General features: G+C 35.9%; 1 protein-coding gene across 1 annotated transcript in view; it reads right to left on the reverse strand.

Annotated features, from left to right (window-relative positions):
* LOC106877038 (tyrosine-protein kinase Btk) overlaps window positions 1-24,976 on the reverse strand; it is a 117,206-nt gene that overhangs the window by 9,960 nt on the left and 82,270 nt on the right. The window contains exons 12-15 of the mRNA XM_089346624.1: window positions 23,871-23,959; window positions 17,369-17,567; window positions 8,528-8,646; window positions 2,100-2,260 (exon numbers count right to left, since the gene is read on the reverse strand). Of these exons, the coding sequence (XP_089202750.1) occupies window positions 2,100-2,260; window positions 8,528-8,646; window positions 17,369-17,567; window positions 23,871-23,959 (568 nt within the window). The remainder of the gene's footprint in view (window positions 1-2,099; window positions 2,261-8,527; window positions 8,647-17,368; window positions 17,568-23,870; window positions 23,960-24,976) is intronic.

Here is a 24,976-nt window from a genome sequence, read left to right on the forward strand (position 1 = left end):
TCTTCGCAAGCAGAGTTTAGTGTCCAATGAAGGAGAGGTTGGCATGGATGCCAGTCGTCGGATTCGGTTCGATTTCGATTTCAGGTTCAAATTTCTTGAATCTGAATCTATGGAGAATGTAATTTGATTTCAAAGGTCAGGCATTAAGAGATTGTAAATTTGATTAAAAACTAAAATCAATTCTGACAAAATTTGAACTTAGTAGACATTGAAAGAACATTTAACTCTGTTAAATGTTCTTTCAATGTCTATTGTGTCTACACTTCACATTCCACCACTGCTCTAGCAGCAATGTCCTCTAACTGTGGTACAAGGTCACACATATTTGTAGGAATGTTGTGGCTGAAGCATTCAAGTCCAGCAATATTATTATTAGTATTACTATTATGTTATTTCTTTGTTACTATGATACTACATTATTATTACTACAGCTATACTACTACTACTACTACTACTAGTAGTAGTAGTAGAACATCAATTCTAGACAACAAACTAAATGCTGCAATTTAAACACTCTACCATATATATTACTACCTTCTAAATAATGTTTTTAGCATAGGTACAAGGAGAGGGAGCTAGTTGATAATACTGACCCCAGTCCTTGACTGCCACTTTCATTACTGACCACAAACGGATGAATGTCAAAGTTGACCCTAGTCGAATTTGAACTGTGAGTGTAAAGAGCTGGAACAAATAACACAAGATATTTGTTCTGACATTCTAATGATTGCTTCAAATATAGTCCCAAGACTTGGAATTTAGGAGAGGGAAGAGTCTATTTTATTGATTCCTTAGTGTCACTTCTCACTTCTTGTTTACAGCCACAATCAGTGTGGATCAATTTAGCTTCATCAATCTTGATGCTCTCACTCACCTTTCATAAAAAAACACAAGTGTACCATCTGCCATTCCACCATGCTCTTCAAGTGGTACTTAAAGAATTGATAAGGGCATAGTCAAAGAAAGAAAGCTCAATCCTTAAGCCTTTTAACAACATCCCCTATAACTTCCTTTGCCATAGCTACCCTTTCCTGCTACAACTGTCCTTGTTGACACACACAATTGTTTCTAGACCATTGCTGCTTATTAGCACTATATAAAATGCAAGTGTTGACTTTTACTAACCCCATAATCCCATTATTCAGTCTTAGTGAGCAGTGACTGCCAGGCAACATTTCAGAGGCCTAATGCTCCACTTCAACAATGATCATAAAGATTTCCAATGTGGCCAAACCAAAAGGTTGAAAGTCAAAGTTAGCCATAATGAAATTTGAACACAGAATGTAAGGAAATATAACTAAATATCTCAAAGCGATTTGACAATCAGCCATTTTTCTGGTACTTAACCACAACAACATCAACAGCAATAACAACAACAATTTATAAGGTAGACACAAAGCCATACCTTTTTAGGGACTGGAACTTGGAAAATATGGAAGATAAAGCTGATCCCCAGTATGATTCAAAGTATAAAGAGAGATTCCTCTAAATACTACAGACAATTTTACCCAGTACTCTACCAGATTTACCACCAACTGCCTCTCATAATTTATACAACACTCTGTCACCAACTGCTCTCTAATAGTTTATTCAGCAATCTACTACTAGCAACAGCCGTTGGTGAATGAATCTCTGTAGATGCTGTTTTAGTAACTGTAGAAGAGATGAAGAAAAAACAGTTTGCTGATGACTGAAACTTTGTTAAGCAGTTGGATGAATTTTTTTGAGGGATGGGTAGGGGTGGGGGTGATGATGTAGTCTAACCTGCTTGCACATGTAGCAATGGCAGCAGCTGCATCGTTGCATGAATGTATAGTAGTGTAATGTGGGTTGAAGCTTAGAAGGTTGTTGGCAACTGATCATGGATGGGTGTGATTGTGAAATGGGAAACCTAGTCTCTAAGAGGTAATTGTCGTCATCGTTTAACGTCTGCTTTCCATGCTAGCATGGGTTGGACGATTCGACTGAATATTGGTATATAAAGCTGTTTATGGAAAGAAGGAGAGAGTAGGAAAGAGAGAGAGAGAGAGATAGAGGGAAAGAGATGGTGTAAGGAAGATTTCCATTATCTGATCCTAAAACAGAAATATAATACTCACTTTCTTCCAGCACATTCTCATTTCTTGGTATATATCCTTTGGACACGTAATAGGCTTCTCCAGCCGGGCATTGCTACTACAAACCAACTCAAGGACCTCAGTGTTGGATTTATCAGCATATGGTTCATCACCACAGGTAAAGATTTCCCACATTAGAACTCCTGTAATAAAAATATGAATAAAATATAGGCACAGACACGGCTGTGTGGTAAGAAGTTTGCTTCTCAACCACATGGTTCTGGGTTCAGTTCCATTGTGCAGCACATTGGGCAGGTGTCTTCTATAGTATTGGACTGATCAAAGTCTTGTGAGTAATTTGGTAGATGGAAAATAAAAAAAAGCATGTGTGCATGTGTGTTTGTGTTTGTTTCCCACCACCACTTGACAACTAATGGTATGTTTCTGTCTCAGTAACTAGCAATTTGGCAAAAGAGACAGAGAATAAGTACCAGGCTTTAAAAAAATATGTACGGAGGTCAATTTGTTTGACTCCAGCATTTATTTTTTTAATAAGGTGCTCCAGTATAGCCACAGTCCAATGACTGAAACAATTAAAAAGAAATGTATAAAATAAGAAAACACATGGAAGGGTAGATTATACAAATCATTTTGGCTACTTTCTTGCACACAAAAGTTCACACACACACACACATCTAATTTTACCATCTGCATCCATTCCATAATAAACTTACTGTATAGAACTCAACATTAATTTTGATGCACAAAACAGAAGCTTCAAAGTGAATAGAAATACAAACTTTACTGTATTGATATCACAGTCTATATTGTTGTTTTTTACCCATATCCAATTGTACTGCCCATAGGCCACACTAATATCCCTATAAACCACATCCTACACTAATTTGTCTACCCACACAAATATATTCATAACTGACACTAACATGTACATAAACCACACTGTCTAGCCTCCATAGCAAGATGTCCAGAAACTATGCTGCCCAAAGCTGTAATAAATTCTGTCTCTCAAGTTAGACACTATACATTTTTCTCATCAGAACTACATTTTTCCTCTTCATGTTGTCCCATTGACTTATAAATCTCACACAATTCAAACTCATAATCTACAACACAAGTTCTCAGCTATCTTAAATTTTTTTCTCTCTCTTTCTCCTGTATCTCATCAACAAGTGCATGTTATATTCACCTCCCCACTGGAGAGAGTTACGAAAATAATTCATTTGGGCTATGAAACAGACTCATTTAAAAATGAAAATATTTCTTTATAACTATGAAATACTATCATTTCCATTCACCTTCTCTATTTACTATTACCGGGTAGGTCACAGGAGTAAAGCCTCAGACACCACCTCCACAGGGTCCTGTCAGAAGCAACCCTTCACAGACTTTCCAGCTGGGTCCCCAAGTATGACCAACTGAGACTATGGATATCCGACCATTTCATTTTTGGTCTCCTCATAGGTCTCCTGTAGGTTATCTCAGCTTGAAGAATCCATTATGTGATTCTTTCCTGCAACATTCTAATCACATGTCTGTATTACTGGTGCTGTGATGCCTCAAAACAGAGAATTAGCATCTTGACCTGATAAATTCCTTCATCTCTGAGATACACACTATCAGGTAACATCCTAGACATATTTCTAACTATAAAATATAACCATTTAAAAATAAAAATAATTCTTTAAAAGTAAGAAATTCAACAACAAAAATATTTCTTTCTAATTGTGAAATATCAATTAACAACTAAAATAATTCTTTCAAAGTATGAAATATCATTTAACAACAAAATAATTCTTTGTAACTATGAAAAATTATCATTTAATAACAAAATTCTTCCTAGCTACAAAATATTATCATTTAATAATATAAGTCTGAGCTTCTTTAGGTAAACCTAATAGTTGGTAGATAACTATTACCTGACAGTAAGAATAAAATGGAAACTCAAATCTTAATGTGTAATACCCTAATCACCTCCAACATACATCACATGGATTACCAAGGGTCACATCCTCCAGTGAGGAACCAGGCTGGGATTTAAAAACTGGTACCTGGAACAAATTCTCATAATGCTGCTGTAGATGGTAATAGAACTGAGAGAACCCCACCCCTGAACTGCTGGAAATCCACCACCAAATAACACCAGAACTCAAAGTGTGAAACTAAAATGGACCAAAGAAATAATGACAGCTCTGAAAAGACCTCAGAACAACATTACTGAGCAAACATATATAGGGGAAAATTATGGGGAAAACCAAAGGCCAAATATGAATACTAGTAAACTAAGTAACACTAAAAAGGACATGATGAGAAACCACAGACTTGCACAAGCAGAACTGGAACAATTAAAAACAAAAGCCAGTCAGGTCCCTAAACAAGACACAAATGCTAGGACACCTGTTATTACCATCCATAATATGAGCTAAAACTAAATTGCACAACAAATAAATGAGATCTGCAACAATGATCAACTTGAACAAAACTGAAGCTCTAAATGTTGATGAAAATGAAAAGATGATTTACCATTCCTTGAACAAGAGAAGAAAGAAGCTAAAAAGGGTGCTGTTAGAGAAATAAGAACTTACATACAGAAATAAAAAATAGAGATCCACTTCCAAAATTCTGAAATAGTGAGAAAACCTTCTCACAAAATAGAAGTGTATATAATCCAGCAATGAAAGAACTACTAATGGAAAATGATAAGGGTCTTTATAACTATAAATAACCTTGTGTACTCAACAGCAAAAGCTCTTAGCACCCAAAAGAATATTAAATTGAAGACCAATAAAGAAAACATGTCATTTACTTAAGTAGAAAGTTAAGATACATAAGGAAATAGAATGTCAAAGAATATAAAGAAGTGTGAATGTTAAGACAAAAAAGGCAAGGAATGGGAAAGGAAATATATAATAAGTAGCCAAGACACTCTTCCAACAATCATGGAAACTCTGAAGTAGCATATTCAGGTGAAAGTGCAATAAGTTTAATAAGAGAAATACGTTTTACAGACAAAACAAAATTTTCCAGATGGAGGAAAAAGCATTCAACAGAGAATTAGAGAAATAATAAATAGAAGTAAAGAAATCATCATACATAGAGAAAGTTGAGAAATTCTGGAAGAACATATGGAGCAAACCAAAGGAATATAATGTGGCAGCATTCTGGATCAATAAAGAACATAAAAGACTGAAGTAAGATGAACAGCAGGATTGGATACCAGAACTGAAGCAAGGCTTTCAGTAAAAAAAACAAACAAATGGAAAACATCAGGAATAAACTAAATACCAAATTACAGTACTGCTTACAGGGATGCATAAGGCACTAGGCATCCAAGTAAACCATTGAGATGTTCTGTAGAAGAGAGAGAGCCCGTCTTCGTAGAGGTGGGAAATGAAGTCTGGATCAAGCCAACAAAGGCATGCTGCACAACTCAGTCGAACAGAGTTATAGTGATGACTTTCAATTCTAAAAAAAAAACCATTTCTGTGGATGGAATGCCATGTCATGTCTTAAATCTTTGTAGGATTGTCGCTTCGTTGGATGATGAGTGTGGAAAGGAGGAAGAGAATGAGGTTCCCAGCTTAAGATCACAACGTGCAAGGTGCCCACCCAGATGGGTGGAAGATTTTGACATAGAGTGAAGTGAGGAGGTGATCTTTGAGATCAGCGGGGTGTGTGGGGATGAGCCAGAAGATGAGGGTCATGACGTCAATGGTCAAGGGACTGACCGGAAGGTGAAGACAAGAGAGGAAGGTAGGTGAACCTCTTTTCATTTCCCATGCATGACAGCTGTTAAATGGAATACTGACAAATGAAATGTACATCTTCCCGGAAGAATAAAAATGGTGCAAACATGGATGTAGAGGAACCAAAGATCAATGATTGATAGATAAGACAGTGCTGAAAGACTGCAAAAAGCACAAAACAAACTTAGGGATGCATGGATAGACCACTGGAAAGCATATTGTAAATAAGGCTGCGTGTTCGTATCACGTCGGGGGTCACCAGTGTAAATAGGTATGATAGTTGTCACAGAGACTTTAGTCTCTCTCTATCACCTTTCAACAGCATTTTTAATGAAGAGACATTAGAACAATTTACAATATAATAAAAAGGTTTTATTTATGATGATACTTGGTTATACAAATTCCTGTCATTCAGCTTAGCAGCCGCTGATTATATTGTAGTTGGTAGTGGAAGGTTAAGGGTTTCCTTGATACCTGCCAGAGAACAGTGTAAAAGTGCTTCGTGGAGGAGCGAGGTGTTGTCATGTAGAAGGTCTGAGCTTAACTCACCGAGATAATGAAAGTAACTGCTTAAGTACGAGTTTTACTACGCATGTGCAACTCGAGGGGCTTCCGGTGGTGAAATCCCCTGCGCATGCGCAGAATAGTACTTCCTCAATGGTGGCTATAATTTCGCGCCACTACAATATGATATAGCTCCTCATTTGTGGATTATGTATTGCTGGAAAATATTTGGAATTGCACAAAATATTGTGAATCTGTTGAGCTAAAGAATGAATTGATAGACCACTGAACTCACATCAGAGAGGCAAAGCTTAGGCTTAAACAACATCAAAACTTGAATCTTTCAAGGAGATAGCTTGTCACTATTGCTTTTAGTACTGACTTCGATTTTGAAAAGTAGAAAAGCTAGGTATGAATTCAAATAAAGGAAAGATATGATCAACTGTCTATTTTTTATAGATGACTTAAAGATTTATGGGAAAGATGAATAATAGCTGAATTCACTGATTCATTGCTTTTGCATGAGCACTAGAAAGGAATTTAGGCTGAAAAAAATGTTGTGTGTTGATTTTAAAAATAGGTAAAATCCAACAAGTGGATAGCATGATATTGTCAATGGGAGAGTTAATGAAGAGAATTGAAATGAAGGATATACATATCTGGGCATATTGGAAGTAGATGAACTGATGAAAAACCAAATGAAGAAGATATTCTCTCAAGAGCATTACAGAAGGCAGAGATTGATTTTGAAGACTAAACTGAATGAGAGGGATAAGTTCTATGTAATAAATACATGGGCAATTGCTCTCTTGGAGATACTGAGCAGGGGGAATATGTCAGTGAAGAGAGGAACTGCTGACAATACACTACATTTCACTCAAAAAGTGATGTTGAAAGAAAGGAGGGCCGGGATAGCTAAGTTGTAAGGATTGTATTCATCATCATCATCCTGATTTAATGTCCATTTTCAATGCTGATATGAGTTGGATGGTTTGACACCAGCTGGCAAGTCAGAAGACTACCAATCTTTACTGTCTGCTTTGGTATGATATCTATGGTTGGATGCCCTTCCTAACACCAACCACTTTATAAAGTGTACCAGGTGCTTTTTATATGGCAATAGTGGCAATGAGGTCATCAAATAACTTACAAGACAATAACCCACCTCAGCTGATGGCTGAGTAGTATTGAAGGAAGTGGCCAGGTGAAGAGACATTAGAGTATGAATAGAGGGGAAGGAAAGGTGATACATGGCTACCTCAGAGAGAGAAGGGGTGAGAGGGAGGGAGAGAGAGAGAGAGAGAGAGAGAGAGAGAGAGAGAGAGAGAGAGAGAGATGTGACAGAAGGGTGCACTCAAGTTACATGGAGGTGTATATAAGGGAAGTGGAACCAAGAATTGGATAGAGTGAGTGGGCAGGTAAGTTTATGATAGGCAAAAGGAGAGTGAGAGATGAAAGGGAGCACTACTTGAGCAAGTATGGAAGGCAGGTTTGCTATATACAAAAAGCAGTCAGTATAAGATGTAATACAAATTAAAAACAGAAACAAAGGAGGGAAACAACTGGAAGGGTAAGAAGATGCATGGTCAGTTCTTGAGAGAGAGATACCAAGAAACACAGATTCAGAGGCTTTGATATGCCTAGCACAGGAACAAGCATTGAGATCAAATTACATCAAACACAGAATTGGTCATTCCACAAACACTGACAAATGCAAAATGTGTGGTGAAATTGAAGAAACAGTGTGGCATATATTAAGTGAATGCAGCAAATTGGCTTAGAGAGAACTCGAAAGAAGGCATGACAATGTCACCTGAATGGTTCACTGGGGACTATGTAACAATTTGAAATGGAAAAGGTGAAAGGAAGTTATGAACATGAGCATACTACATGATGTAGTAGAAAACAACAGAGCAAAAAGATCTTTGCTATTTTATGATTAATGTATGGGTCTCATGTGCATCTGAGAAGCTCCTTTAAGCATATGTCTCAAGATGAGCAAGAGGATATTAAGTATGAGAAAGAGAGTGGAGTATTGGTAAGAGGGTAAGACAGAGGCATTGGCATCCTTACTTACACTCATAATAATGTACAGTAAACAGAAAGTCCTCTGCTAAAGTAGCAACAGAAATACAAAATATTTTTAAAATACATTAAAGTAGAAAAAACATTTAGGAAGGAAAACAGGAAAATTTTACTCACCAAAAGCCCAAACATCAGATTTACTGCTGAATCTATAGAACTGAAAAACTTCTGGTGATGCCCATTTCACAGGAAGTTTAGCACAAGAGGAACTGTTGTACAAATCATTGATGACATAACTGTAGACAGAAAGAGGTGAAAGGTAGGATTGAAATAAATGGTATAATGAGTGAGTGGTGGATTAAGTGAATGAAATAGGAGTAGACTGAGTGAGTGAGCAAGTAGAATAATAGAGTATTTGAATAAAACTTTAGTGTAGATATTAAGAGACACTAAGTGGAAGTTGTTTTCTGCATGATTCAAAACTGAGAATGTAAAGGAACGTAATTTAAACAATTTTACCAATATTAAAAGTAGAGGAAAGTGGGTAGAATCTCTGAGGTATAAATGATTTATAATTCCGTAAAAGCCATACTGTTAAATCAATAATTTCTTGTTGATAGTCAGATGGACTTTAATTTAGTAGATACTCAATAATATCCAGTTGAGAGCTGTCTTGACTGTAGAAATAATGCCTACTACAGGAACTGCTGTTTGTCGAAATGAGCTTTCTTGAATCATCTCTATTCAATTTCTCTTTACTTTTGTTATCCACATTGTATTTATCCCAAACTCTAATGATAACACACATACCTTTCTTCTTAGGACATTTCTACATTGGAATTTTCCCCAGCCCATGCTTTTCATGGACTGTGTCCAGCCTTGTTCTCTAGATAAAATTATTAAGCGTTAACTCCCTGAATGATTTGCTTGATATCTAATCAATAGCTCTCAATTATATAGACTAACAAAAAGACCACCTTCCAGGCAGTTTTCTACTAGCCACTCGATAATATTTCCACATTTTATGTCTAATTATATCTTTATATAATAGTGTTTACTTGCTTAGTAAATACTGCTTTCATTATTCTATCAGTCATAATCTCTCTTTTTTAAAGAGTCAATCTGTTATATATACTTATCATTAATAATTGGTAGAACTTACATAGGTGTGCGTAGATAGATAGATAGATAGATAGATAGATAAATAGATGGATGGATGGATGGATGGAGGGATACACACACACAAAAGTCTAGTGCTGTGAGAACACATGGGAATGACGTTTCCTTATTTTTTTCAAATATACCCAAATTTAAAATGATCTAATATAATGATATCATTCATTCGGCATGTGTTGAAATATGCCAAAACAATTTAATTCCACACAAATATATCGTACTTTACATATAAACATGCTAAAAAACATATTTTGCTTTAAAGTAGTATCACCTTGTAGAACCAATTGCCAGTAATCATACTGTTTCCATTTCTCTCAGCCAATATTTTTACATTAGCCTTCTTTCAAACACTAGATAATGCAACATACAGTTGACCATGTGAGAAGAATTGTGTTGGAAGATATATTCCAATTTGTTCAAAAGTCTGTCCCTGTGTCTTGTACATCAAGGCAAAAGCTGGTTTGACAAAAAATAGTTTGCGTGTAAATATGAATGGAAATTCCATTTCTTGAGATACATATGGTATTTGGGGGATTAGCAGAGTTGATCCTGCATAAGGACCAGAAGCAACTTCAGCCTCAGTAACATGATTATATAAAACTGACAATGATGTAGCATGTGCCATTGCAATGTCCATTAGTAGCATCTAAATTTCTCAGAAGCTTTATGCATCATTTTTTTCTTCAGTTTGAGAATGTGTGGTTAAAAGAAAAAAAAATTATACTGGTATATTAAAGAATTTTCATTTTATTAAAAATATTCATTAACAAACTGTTAAATATTCATTTAACAAACTGATAGTATTCTTGAAATTGTGCCTGGTATCAAAGTTATACAGCTATTTTGTGTAAACATGAAATGAAAAAATCGTATAAGTGAAAGCTCATTAAAAACTATCTTGTTTAGTGTGTTAGAAATAGCAGTGATCACATAGTTATTATTGTAAGGCTTATAGCATTCCAAAGTAGCCACACCAACAAAATCACTTCTTCATTAAAAAAAAAAAATAATGTACCAGTATATTAAAGATTTTTCATTTAATCAAAAATATTCATTTAACAAACTTCGGAAACTGATAATATTCTTGAAATTGTACCTTGTATCAAGGTTATACAGCTATTTTATGTAACAGCATGCATTCATTCAACACAAAATCACTTAAAAATTATACCGGTATATTAAAAAAGTTTCATTTTGTCAAAAATATTCATTTAACAAACTCTGGAAACTGATAATATTCTTGAAATTGTGTCTTGTATCAAAGTTATTATTAAGCTATCATTAATGAAAATAGAGGCGAGTGAGTATGAGAGATTGTTGCAAATAAAAATGTTAAATGTTGCCTGCAATGAAGTAATAGTGTTTATTATTAAACATTAAAATCTACTCCGCAGTGTATGCAATCAATATTTAAATTTGTGAAGAATTGGATGCAGTGAATGCAATGAATATTTAAATTTACAAGAATTTGGAGTTAGAAAAATTCAATAAACTTCAGAAATCAAAATTATAGGAAATTTCTTAGAACATGAATTTATAAAAATATTTCCAGACGGTCAATATTGCTTCCTTTTAGTAATTGTCACATACCTAATTAATAAGTAGCTTTCTCCATTATATCTATACAGATAGAAGCTATTGATAAATTTCTTTAGTTTTTATAAATAAATTATATATAAAGGTAGAAATGCATATAAACACAATTACCTTCTGCCCTTTTCTGTTTCATCTATTCTACCTCCATTCTTTCCCCTGTGTCATAGAAATCCTCCCTCCCTCTCTCTGCTTTTCATTTCTTCTTCTCTACCTCTGTTTCTCTCTCTTATGTTGCATATATTTTCCTTCCTCTTTCTGTATTTTGTTCTTATTCTTCCTCCCCTCTCTCCTTTCAGCCTTTAAATCTCTGGCACTATTATATGAACTGCTTTTGCCAACTTTCTCTTGAGGGAAGCTGGACTTACTGAAATATCACCATGTTACTGTTAACTGGTTGCATACCCAAGACTTTTTGCATGTTCCACCTGCAGAGTATGAATATTATGATTATTATGCAACTCTGAGCTTCCTGAAATAGCTGTTGGGTATTAGGAATTGTCTTCTTAGTATTCTGTATATTTTATGCTCTATGTAAATAAATAAATGAATAAATAAATATATATATGAATACATGTGTTTATCTTTCTGAATATATGTACACATGTGTATCTATGTGTGTGTGTGTGCGTGTGTGTGTCTATACACACACACACACACATACATATATATATAGCGCCAGTGGATCATATATCTGAAAAAGAAGAACACTCTAAACATTAGAGCAGTAATGTATTTACAGGAAGTTACATACATGGCCGGTCATAGAGTGACCAATGGTTTTGCATCCATAAAGCGCTTAGCCCTTATAGATGACTCATCTGACTCCACCAGCCCAGTTAATTTGTAGACAAAATAATATACTAGGTGATATCAAAAAATTCCTAGATTAGTACTGTAGTGCACCAACAAATGGCAGTACACAGTTCCGTGCGCAGTGTGAGCAAGCAGTAATCTTCAGGAGGCAGTGTGCTGAGTGACATCGCTGTGTTTACTTTGCAAGTGATTATGTGTATGCTGTAGTCTGCAATTCTGTCATGGACAAGATCAAAGAGCCAATGTAAAATTGTGCATTAAACTTGAGAAGTCTGCTACAGAGACATTGAGCATCCTTCTGCAAGCTTGCAAAGATGAAGCAATGGGTCATATGCAATGTTTTGAGTGGCATGGGTGCTTCAAAAGTAGAACATCTCTGGATGATGATGAGCAATCTGGAAGACCTGCCACAAGTATCACTCCAGCAATTTGGTATTGTGCATCAAGAATTCGTCCCCGCCCCTAGGGCCAGACTGTCAATCAAGAGTTCTGCTGTGACATTTTGAAGCATCTGAAGAAGGACATTTGGTGAAAGCAACCACATCTGTGGTGCGTGAAGAATGGGATTCTTCACCAAGCTTTCCTCACTCGTGAGTTTCTCAGCAAACCAACATGGTATTGTTTCCATATCTGCCCTATTCACCAGATTTAGCACCTGTGGACTTCCATCTGTTCCGCAAGATGAAAATGCAGCTCAAAGGTTGTTGTTTTAACACAGTTGTCGAAATCCAGAATGAATTGCAGAAGGTCCGTTACTCACAGAAAACAACTTTCAGGCCAGATTCCAAAAGAGGACTGGTGTATTGCTGTGCAAAGTGACTATTTTGAAGGAGATGATGTTAAGTAAATAAATTATTTTTTATTAAACATAACTAGTCCAGGAACCTATTGTCTGAGCCTTAAATGGGACATGTTATTGTTCTTAGATTGATAAGTCAGTGAATTTTGATGGTCCTAATCAACAAATGGGGGGATCTCCACCCTTAGGTTGGTTTCAGATTGCAATTATTTTTTAGAGCTCTATTAATGAACTGGGAATCCTACGCCTACAGTAGGTAGTGTTTAAAATGTGGACAAGAGCTATAGATCGCATTTCAGGAATTTAAAAGGGTATCCAGATCAAGCGAGTCTTTAAGGATCCATGTTCGTTCTGCTATGCAAAGCTTGCATCATCATACAGGACACTAGTTGTTCTATGAGCCTCCATTTAATTTTGTATGGAATTCCTTCATTTTTAAGGTGCCACACGTGACTGGAACCAACCTAATAGCGGAGAAACTCGTTCATTGATTAGGACCATAAAAATTTGCTGGCCCAACCGATCTAAAGGCGATAACCTGTCCTGTTTAAGGATCAGACAATACATTTGTTTGCTTACAAATTAACTGACCATAACGGTTTTCTGTCTCCAGTTTGAAAAGAGGTTATATGTTTGCAGACATTGGAATCTGGTGAGCTGACTACAAGGCTAAGCAATTTATGGATGTGAAACTATGGGTCACTCTATGACTGGCCATGTAAGTAACTTTTTGTAAGTATATATGTGTGAGTGTATGTATGTGTGTCTATATATATACATATATATATCTTGGTCAAGCCTAATTGTGCTTATCTACATCACTGCCTCCATATTAGCTCATCTTGGCTTTCTCTAATAGCCACTCTTGACCTAGTCCTGGATGAAGAATTCAGAGTTTAACTTCAAATTCATTTGAGTACTACGATATGCTTTCTATACTGAGCATATCTAACTCTCACCTATTGTGTGTGTGCGTGTGTGTGTGTGTGTGTGTGTGTGTGTATATATATATATATATATATACACACACACATATATATATATATATATAGTACCCGTACTTCATATTTTTTGTTGTACACGTTTCATGGCATCCTGTGCCCACATATGCATATATATATGTGTGTAGATGTAAGTATGTACATATACATATCATTCAATCACGGTAGTGGTTGAATATATTCTGAAGTCCATCATTTTGTCAATCACAGCAGCTTTCAAGCTTCACCACTAATTTAGTTCTTAACTAAATTGCAAACTGTTCAGAATTTTAAAGAGGACACCTCCTCGGCTACACTTTGGCATAAATAGTTTGAGATTTGGTTCGGTAGAAAAAAAGTTACATCAAAATATCTGCGACCTCAAGGGGGACAGTAAGGCAGATATTCATCTTCAATTAACATAAATTTTAAAATTTTAAATTAAAAGTATACCTTTCTTAGGCTTAAATGATAGAAAAATGCATGAGGAATTCAGAATCGCTAGTCACATTGAACAAAAATTAGTAGAAAAAGAGTTATGAGGTAAAATGTTACTAAATTTCATGTCAGTAAGTAAGGGAGTAATGCTTAGCAATAAGAATAAAGAATATATTTCTAAAATGAATGTTTACTTTCTAAGGCGGTGAGCTGGCAGAAACGTTAGCATGCCGGGCAAAACGCTTAGTGGTATTTTGTCTGCCGCAATGTTCTATGTTCTAATTCCACCAAAGTCGACTTAGCCTTTCATCCTTTCGGAGTCTATTAAATAAGTACCAGTTACGTACTGGAGTCGATGTAATCGACTTAATCCCTTTGTCTGTCCTTGTTTGTCCCCTTTATGTTTAGGCCCTTGTGGGCAGTAAAAAAATAAGAAATGTTAGTGTGCCGGGTGAAATGCTTAACAGTATTTCGTCTGTCTTTACATTTTTTGAGTTCAAATTTTGCTGAGGTTGACTTTGATGTACTGATTATTTAATTGATTTTTTAAACTAAACACTTTCAAACTTCCGACACTGGTAGAAGATGTCACATAGAACAGGGTTTACTCTTAATGTTTTGGACAAAATTTTGTATTTTAGAAGCAGTATTTTGTCTGTCTTTACGTTCTGAGTTCTAATTCCGCCGAGGCCGACCTTGCCTTTCATCCATTTCGGATCTATTCAATTAGACGTACAGATTATTTAAATAATTATTTTTAACTAAACACTTTCTAACTTCCGATATTGGTAGAATGTGTAACATAGAATAGAGTTGACTCTTAACGTTTTTGACAAAATTTTGTATTTTAGAAGTTATCATCTGAAGTTACAGAGTGACAATGGACAAATTCATGTTTGATAAGTGCCAATACACGAAATTCTCAGCTTTTGACTTACTCTCTAACTTCTGCTGATGATATAAATACATATTACATATATGTGTAAAAAAAAATCTCATCATGCAATCAAACCAATGAAGGAGTCTCTACCTGGTCACTCGACATGCTAAAAATAGCAGCCAAAGTATCCCTCTACCTAAATCACACACCCATTGTATATAATGTCCTAGATTATCCCTAAAAAGATGGTTTACTGAAGGCTGGTATGTCTTTGATGATACGTTTGCAGTATCAGGGTTTATTTGACGCTAAATAACAACACTATAGTTTTCACTATGAAAAAAAAATCGATTTTTTGTGTGGAATCAAGTACCCTGACCTAATATGCTGCAAATCCCTTATTTTGGTTCATAGAAAATGAGGTGGGGTGTTCAGTTACCAGGTTCACCATAAATTAGGTTATTTAAGATGAGCCTGGTAACTAATGGTTTTGGGGTCTTGTTGTTTGTAACTTTTGGTGAGCTGTGATGCAAAAAAATTCCTGCTATTAATTTGGTGTGGATGGGTAACATCAAATAATTCAATCACAACATATATTTAAATTAAACATGAAAAAAATATTATCATCACTTACATGGAAAGATTGAAATATTATCTTTCAATATTTTATAAGGTAAAATCTTAAATTATTGACACATTATTAATTATCTTATAACAGCAATGCCTGGAAAAATCATGGATTACATGGAAAAATGCGAGCATGAAAAGTCATATTCTTAAGATTATAAACCTGGAAAAGTACAGGACAAGTTATTACACCTGTAAAAGAATAGGACAAGCTATTACTTCTAGTAAAGTAAAGAATAAGAAACCTTTTACTTAAATATTGCAGCTAAAATTGAAACTTATTTTCTTATAGTTTACAAATAACACTAATATTTATTTAAGTAGAATTTGGCTAACTTACTACCTTAAATGCAGAAAAAAGTGACTAACTAGACAAACTTACAAATCAGCTGAACAGTTTTGTGCAATAAATTTAAAAGATGAGAACTGTAAAGAGTGATAAATTAGAAAAACTGGCATTCTATGCTGCAATATTTTAAGTAAAAAGTTGCTTACTCTTTACTTAACTAGAAGTAATAGCTTGTCCTATACTTTTACAGGTGTAATAACTTGTCCGGTCATCTTTCTGTCTTCTCCTAACTTGTGTTTCTTTCTTTTTCTCCATTGTAGCTGGAACAAGGAAGATGTGTTCTTGTGTGTCTCCTGTCCAAGCTTGACTTATGCGTTCGCCACCACAATCTCATTTAGGCTTAGCAGTCCTTCCTGTCTGTGTTACTAATTTTGACCCTCCGCAAAATCCCAAATTTTATTTAATATGCTTTGCAGGAGCAACTGCTTATTGAAAGCATATTTAGTTGTTAAATGCTTGAAATATGAGAGTAGAAAAACAGCCAACAACTGATGAAGGGTCGTTCTTTATGTTGCTTGTCTTGTTTTCCATTTGTACCTTTCGTTGTTCGAAAAATAGTTCATATTCCATGTACTTGTACTTCGTATTTTTTGAGCTTCTTAGCTGGAGTCTCCAGAGACTCCAGCTAAGAAGATCTGAAGAAGGAATTGTAATTCCGAAATATCATCGGACTATAGATAGCCAAATTACAACAGATATATAGTCCATTTTTTGTTCTATAGTGCATTGTTGTACCATTCTAAACTTTTATTCTTTATATATATATATATATAAAGAATAAAAGTTTAGAATGGTACAACAATGCACTATATATATATATATAAATAATACAGAATGGGACATACATACATACATACACACAATTTTTTCAACAGTCAAACACAAGGGAGATAATCATCTAGTTGTTACTGAAGAGTCGCCCCCCTTGATTGCCTGTTTTTTTTTTGTTTAACAAAAGTTTTTGAGACTTTGTGACTTCTCGTTTTTTATCGTGTTTTAATCCAAAATGAAGAACAGCAATTTGTTTCCATCGTGCAGGCTGTAAGATAAGCTTTTTCGGTTTTTGACATTTTTTTCATTCACATACGAAGTAGTCCTTAATGTAAAACGTGTTATTCACTTAACAATGACTATTTTGCTACTGGTTACCATCCAAGACATTTGATAACTAGTAAACCAATAGCTACATATGATTGGATAGCTGTGTATTTTCTTCTACTTGTCCGAATTATTGATTTTTTTAAAGAGTTAACAGATTCACAAGAAACAAAGAGTGTCAACCCGAAATCTCATGCCTTACAACAGTTACAGCCAACCAAACCAACAAATGCACAATTAAACAGAGAACAACAATAATTACCGTGTCAACCCGAAATCTCCCACTTTGACCACATAATTACTGCCAACCAGGCAGTTTCTGGCTGCTAAATCTCGGTGGACGAAATTTTTAGACTCCAAATACTTCATTCCTTTACAGACATCCATACAAAACCCAATAAGTTTTTCAGTTTGGTACAAAATTAAAGGTTTGTTGTTTTTCAGGTGTTGTTTGAGAGAACCTGAGAATAAAAAAAGAAATGAAAATGATTCAATGATAAGAATCTCTATTGATTTTCATGTTACAAAGTGAGATGCTTCTGAGAGATATTTTTCAAAAAAGGATTAACAATAATTAAAAAAAAATGCAAATGACGCTGACAAATTTGAAGGAAAATTTTTTTACATAATAAATAAGAACTGTTATAGGGTACTTTCTTATCACTGAGGAGATAGAATGGGGATTCCGACAATGAATGAAAGCAAAAGGGAATGAAATGGAACTCTTCGAAATAAGTGAGCAACAGTTAGCCAATCAGGCAAGAGCAATAAAAGCAAAATGGTATGTTAACAGATATAGAAATTGAAGAGATAAAAAGCAAAGTAGAAGAAAGAAATAATACTTCATCAACAGATACAATGCCCAATGAGAATAGAGAAATGAATAGCGACAGTGAAGACATAGAGCAAAGTATAGATGTAAATGCATTCTCAGAAAATGAAGTAGAAGTAATAGGAAGAGCTATAGCACAAGAATACGATGAGGACCAACAAGATATAGTGAGGATGCTGAGAAGACCAGGATCAAGCGCCCTGCCTATCTGAGGTACACCGATCAAAAAGGCTCAAAGTTGAAACCGAAAAGATAGTTTTGGTTCATGGGCTATTCCAGATGAGAAATATAACTGAAACTAACAAGATTATTTGGGCTGCAGCTATGGTTGCTGCCGATAGAGTTGGATAGAAAAGAAGAGAACAAACAGAATGTAAAGACCCATTCTGGCATAGACGAATTTGTGAGAAACAAAGTTAAAAGACATTTAGGATAAGTTGATAGATTGAGTAGAAGCGTATTGCAGAACGAAAGCATAAGAATAATGGTGGAAAGAACATAGAATGAGAGATAAAGGGTATGATGTGATATTGGAAGAATTGAAACAAAGAGTAGTAGCAATCAAAGCAAAACTGGAAAGATATGACGATAGAACAAAACAATTCAGGCAAAAAAGATTGTTTGAAGCAAATCAGAAGAAACTGTTTCAGGAACTAGATGGGCAAATACACATAATAATGATGCCAGATGCAGTGGAGAGCATAATGATGAAGCAGAATGGCTGCATGAAATCCAAGATAGGTTAAGAAATATAGAAGGTCAAGAAGACAAAGATAACTACAGAAATGATAAAAAAGCAGTTTAAAAAATTCCTAAATTGGAAGAGCCCAGGACCACATGGGGTCCAAGGTTATTGGATGAAGAAGCTGAAAGGGCTCTATGAAAGGATAGTGCAGCAGCTAGGTGAGTGCTTGCAGAAAGGCGTAGTCCCCAGCTGGATAACAAAGAGAAAGACATTGTTGTGTGCCAAGGTTCCTGAAGATGTTGCATCCTGAAGATGTTGCATCCAACATGCCTTCTGCTAATGTGGAAACTAATGTCAGGCGTGTTGGTGGGTGAACTGTATAGATACCTGGAAAACAGTGGGCTGCTACCTACTAAACAGAAAAGGTGCCAAAAGAGGAGCTGGGGAATGAAGGATCAGCTCTTAATTGGTAATCTAATTATCAGGAACTGCAAGAGAAGACACACAAACCTGAGCATGACATGGGTTGACTATGGTAAAGTATACAATATGAAACTATACTCCTGGATAATAAAAACAATGGAAATGTATGGAGTAGCAGAAAATATGAGAAGCCTTATATGGAATAGCATGAAATGCTGGAGAACAAAATTGACAACAGGGAATCAAGTATTAGGAAGAGGTGAAAAATTAAGAGAGGTATCTTCCAGAGGGACAGTGTCCCCACTGATCTTCACACTGGGAACGACCCCCTTGAGATGAAGAGGAAGTCAAGAAAGCACCTAATAGTGCATGGAGCCCATAATCCACATGCGGATACTGATTGCTTATACATGAAGAGAGCAAATAGAGGAAGAGGACTGATAAGTGTGGAAAACTGTGTGCATATCGAACTCAAGAGCTTAATGAGATACCTAGCCCAAAGTAAGGAAACCTTGCTAGTGACAGTTAGGAACAAGGGAGTATTGAAAGCAGAGAAAAAAGGAAAAACAAAGAAGTGCAAAAAAGACATGAAGAAGAATTACACAAGAAAGGACTACACAATCAATTTCATGTAGCCACAACAGAAGCTGCTCAAAAAAATAGGTGGGATTGGCTGATGAAAGGAACACTAAAAAAAGAGACTGAGAGCACTATACTGGCAGCACAAGACCATGCTTTGGCCACGAACTGGAGGATCAACCTTAGGAATGAGTAAGTGTCTCTGCTGTATAGCATCTGCAATAGAGTGGATGAAACCGTTGCCCATATCATGAACAAATACCCTAGACTTGCCCTGAACCACTACAAGTTGTGGCAACATGATCAGGTAGCGAAAGTGCTACATTGAAGACTGTGTGAAAAGTGGGGGCTAGAGAAAGGCAAGATGTGGTATGAGCACAAACCGCAGAGAGTGGCAGAGTTGGAGAGTAGCAAAATCCTCATGTGCTGAGAGGAATTCTTTGGGGTATGGATAATTTGCCTCTGGAAACGTGGGTGTTTCGTTCAACATCCTTAAAGAACCCTCATTCAGGGACATTTTGAGTGGGACAAGCTACTTGACTTGAAGAAAATTCTACCTGGGCCCCACCTGCAAGGTCATGTGCTGTTTATCTTGATATGAAATCAGTGTGTTGTGTACATATGGTCGTGATGCATGTGCCTGATGTATCTTTATCAGACTGGTAGTCATGAGGGGTATATTGGGTTTCATATGTTTGTACCCCAGCGTCTTTAACTCAATAATAATAATAATAATAATAATAATAATAATAATAATAATAATAATGATAATGATAATAGCCATTTCTACTGTAAAGTACAAGGCCTGAAATTTTGGGGAAGGATGTTGGTTAATTACATCGACCTCAATGCATGACTGGTACTTATTTCACTGACTCAAAAAGGAAGGAATTTGAACTCAGAACATATTGACAGATGAAATACAGCAAAGCATTTTGTCCAGCATGCTAAATAATAATAATTATAATCCTTTCTACTATAGGCACATGGAGAGTGGAACATTTTTGGTATTATTTTTTTACTATTAAACATGTTTCATTTGCTCATAGGAGTTATAAAATTGTACTTTTATAATTAGAAAACAAAGTAGAAAGCATGTAATATATCTTCTATTAGAAATATTGAAATAAGCAGGTGTGCTTCAAAAGTACACATATATATCCATCGTTGCTGCTGCTGCCACTGCCAGCACCAGCACCGTCATCATCATTTAACATTCACCTTTCATGCTGGCAGGGGTTAGATGGTCTGATATGAGCTGGCCACGCAGAAGCTTGCACCAGACTTCTGTGTCTGTTTTGGTATAGTTTTTATAGCTGGATGCCCTTCCTAACACCAACCACCCCGCAGAGTGGACTGAGTGCTTTTTACATGGCAACAGCACAGGTGAGGTCAATTTCAGCATGGTTTTACAGCTGGATGCCCTTCCTAACACCAACCACCCGGTAAACAGTTAGGAAATTTGCACCAAGGAGACATATCCTTCTTCATTCTTTGTTCAAAGTTTCATAACTTCTGTGTATAGCAAGAATATTCAGCAAATACCTGAATGCTGTGATTTTCTGGAATGTTGCCCACATGATCAGCAAATCAGACCATGCGTGACTTCACCTGGAAAGAATATTGCCCATGTGGTCAACTAGATCAGGCTAATCATAACTTCATGAGGAATACAGATCCAGCAACTAATATAAAGTTTTGATGACTTCTGTCATGAGCCTCTCAGCTGGTATAAAATCATCACATGTGACTACCAGCAGTTAGAGACAACCAGCACATGACATGGTGAACAGAACCCAGCTAATACCATCATAACAAACTATCCCTGGCAACACAATGACCAATAGTGACTTTTCCATACTATTTCAGTTACTATAATAGCCAAACTATCTCACAAAAAATAAAGTTGTTCATAAAAACCTCATCAGATTTTCTTCTGGCTGTGTGGTAAGAAGCTTGCTTCCCAACCACATTGTTCTAGGTTCAGACCCACTGCATGGCACCTTGGGATAGTGCCTTCTACTATAGTCTCAAGCCAACCAAAGCTTTGTGAACAGATTTGGTAAACAGAAACTGATAGCTCATCATATATGTATGTGTGTGTGTGTGTGTGTATACATAGTTGTATCTCTGTCCCCTACCGCCGCTTGACAATGGTGTTGGTGTGTTTATGTCCCTGTAAGTTAGTGGTTCAGCACAATAGATCGATAAAATAAGTACCATACTTAAAAAAAAGTACTGGGATTGATACATTCAACTGAAAATTCTTCAAGGTGGTGCCCCAGCATGGCCACAGTCTAATGACTGAAACAAGTAAAAGATAAAAAGTATACAACTGCTGACTTCTGATGCTAGAAATAACAGTCAGCTTCCAACATCAGCTGCCATACACAGCTTCTCTATGACTTTCTCAAACCCTGCATCTTTTAAAAGTGCCACAATATGTTTCTGAATTTCATGTGGACTTTATGCTTGTAGGAAACCTCTGAAATCATAGAAACAGTCTGGTTATATATTTTTTTTCCAAGCAGTATTCTTAGGTTTCACTTCATCTCTTAACTCAGTTATGTTGTCTACAGCATCCATTATGTTGAACTTCTTCCAGAAGTCCCTAACTATAGGTTAACAAGGTGGTATCAAAAAGTTCCTAGAGTAGTTATATTTAATAAAAAAAATAACTTATAACATCATCTCATTTGAAATAGTCACCTTGCACAGCAATACACTGGTCCCAGCATTCCTGCCACTTTTGGAATCAAGCCTGGAAGTCATTTTCCATAAGTGAGTCGAGGACTTTCTGCGATTTGCTCTGGATTTCGACAATGTTGTTAAAATGGCGACCTTTGAGCTGCATTTTTATTTTGGAGAAGAGATGGAAGACCATGAATAGGGTAGGTGCAGAAGTAATACCATGTTGTTTTTGGCAAGAAACTCATGAGTGAGGAGAGCTCAGTGACAGGGTGCATTGTAATCTCATGCTCCACAGATCTGGTTGTTTTCACTGAATGTCCTCCCTCAAACGCTTCAAAACATTGATTGTCTTCTCAAGATCCTCATGCACAAGCTTGCCGAAGCATGCTCAATGTCTCTGTAGCAAACTTTCAAAGTTTAATGCAAAATTTCACCTTGGCTCTTTGTTCCAGCTTCCTGTCCATGACTAAAATCACATACACGTGATAAAAAAACACAAATTTCACAACTTGCAAAGTAAACACAGCTGTGTCACTTGGCACACTGCCTCATGCAACTGTGTGCTGCCATCTGTTGGCATGCTACAAAAGTAGTCCGAGAACTTTTTGATACCTCATATATTCCATGTCAATTTCTTCCATAAGTTATTTAAAAATTCTTCTCAGATAATATACCTTGAAGTTAGCAACCACACCTTGATTTATTATGCTGGGACGAAAAAGATGTGTTCCTGAGGATATATTCTACTCTCACATTATCAGAAAATTTAAAAGGAGTAAAGCTTTTTGTTTGAAATATTATGTCTGGCACTTTCTACAAAAAGATGAAAATGTTTGTAAACTTGGAAAAAGCTCTTAGTCATCCATGCCTTCTTATTTCAAAGATAAATCAAAAGTAGATAAAAGTTTATGTAACTCTCGAAAGCTCTTCCATTTTCAAAGTGATACATCAGTAGAGGCTTTAATTTTATATGGTCAAGAGCATTTCCTCCCAGTTGCATCAGACATATTTTGAAAGCTTCAAATCCTGATGTTGATTTTTCTTTCTAAAAAACAAAAGTTCTAGCAGGAAAGTGCTGTTTCAACAACATTGTGTACATGCTCTGATGTGTAGCCCTATTCAGCAATTGTTCTCTTCAACTGCCCAGGATAAATGGTAGCAGCCACTGTGTCAGCACTGCCAGTTTTATGCTGTGAAAATTCTGACACTTCATAAACTTTTCAAACCAGCATTTATTAGACAGAAAAAGTCTTTTGCATTTCACCTTTCTTTTTCTGGAAATTGTCACAAATATTTGGCTCGTTTTTGAGTTACCATTGTGCTATTGGCACATCACACCAAGCCTGATCTTAGCAGTTAATGGAGTAGCCTGACATAATTTTCTCATTATTGTATTGTTTTGTTCCCACTGTAAGTGTTGCAGGCTTTAATATTTTGGTAATGTGGAAGGAATGCTGCAACAATGTACTGAAATGATGACTTAGAAACACTATGCGAAGGATATCCTCCTCTGCCACTATCATTACAATAATGAAGAACAGGTAAAACACTTACCATGCTGCATGTACTCCAAGATAATAGCAAGTGGTCTAGATTTTGTTACAACACCATACAACTGCACCAGGTTGGGGTGGTTAAGTTGCCTGCAAAATATTAAAAGAAATTTTTTTTTTTAAAGATTTCACAAGAACAAGGGCTTCACATCAGTTGATAAAGAAAACAAAACAAAACTAAGAGGAATAAGAGATAAACTGTTGGTAAATACATGTTTAGCTCCCTGGTTATCTCTGATTGGCCAGGCCTATGATTAAAAATATTCCATTGATTAAAAACATTCAATTCATTTATTGTTCACAATCTCAAGTCAGAAAAGACTAGGTCTACTGATGTTTCATTCTCTTCAACTACATTCCAGACAACAGCACACATAAAAAAATTGCGAAACCTCCAAGTAATTAGGCCTCATGAAGTTAAACACAGAATATTTAATGATTTAATAAGGGAGCCTTTGAATGATGTGTTAGAAAAAGCAAGCAAATATCCTTCAAATTACACTCTACCATCTTAAAATGAGAGGAACACATAAGTCTTGTCAGTCAAAGATGACCAAGTGACTAAACAAAAACAGCAGCAGAGTAGTTATTTTTCTTTCTTGCTAGAAAACAAATCTACTGTAAGGGAGTGGTATCAACTGGTGTCAATCAAATAAAACAGTCATGCTTATTATCGACAAAATCCTCAAAATGGATAGAAGAAATACTTTGCCATTCATCATTAGATAATGGTAATTTATTAACTTTTCTAATGATTGGAATCCATGCCTATGTCTATATCACTGGTTAGAGACTCCATCACACAAGACAGCCAAAGTACTTGTGCTATTTGAATTTCTGTAGATCAATCAATCTTTGTTTGTTTGGTTTATACAGAAAACAGGGTAAAGAGAATTTTCCAGAAGGGTGCAGCTCAGGAGAAGAAGAATTGGGTTGTGTTTAACTAAGAGTTTTGGATGGAAGTTAAAGCAGAGATGAGAAGACGAGACATGTGGTTTCAATGGGTGTTGTTGAGATTCCTATACAATTTGGATATTAGAAGGCCAGATGCTGTAGAGACATAGACTAGATACAGCATGTCATTGGGTCAACGGCTGTAGTGGTTAT

The sequence above is a fragment of the Octopus bimaculoides genome, unplaced genomic scaffold (assembly GCF_046866305.1).
Source record: "Octopus bimaculoides isolate indiv1 unplaced genomic scaffold, ASM4686630v1 contig81, whole genome shotgun sequence".
NCBI lineage: Eukaryota > Metazoa > Mollusca > Cephalopoda > Octopoda > Octopodidae > Octopus > Octopus bimaculoides.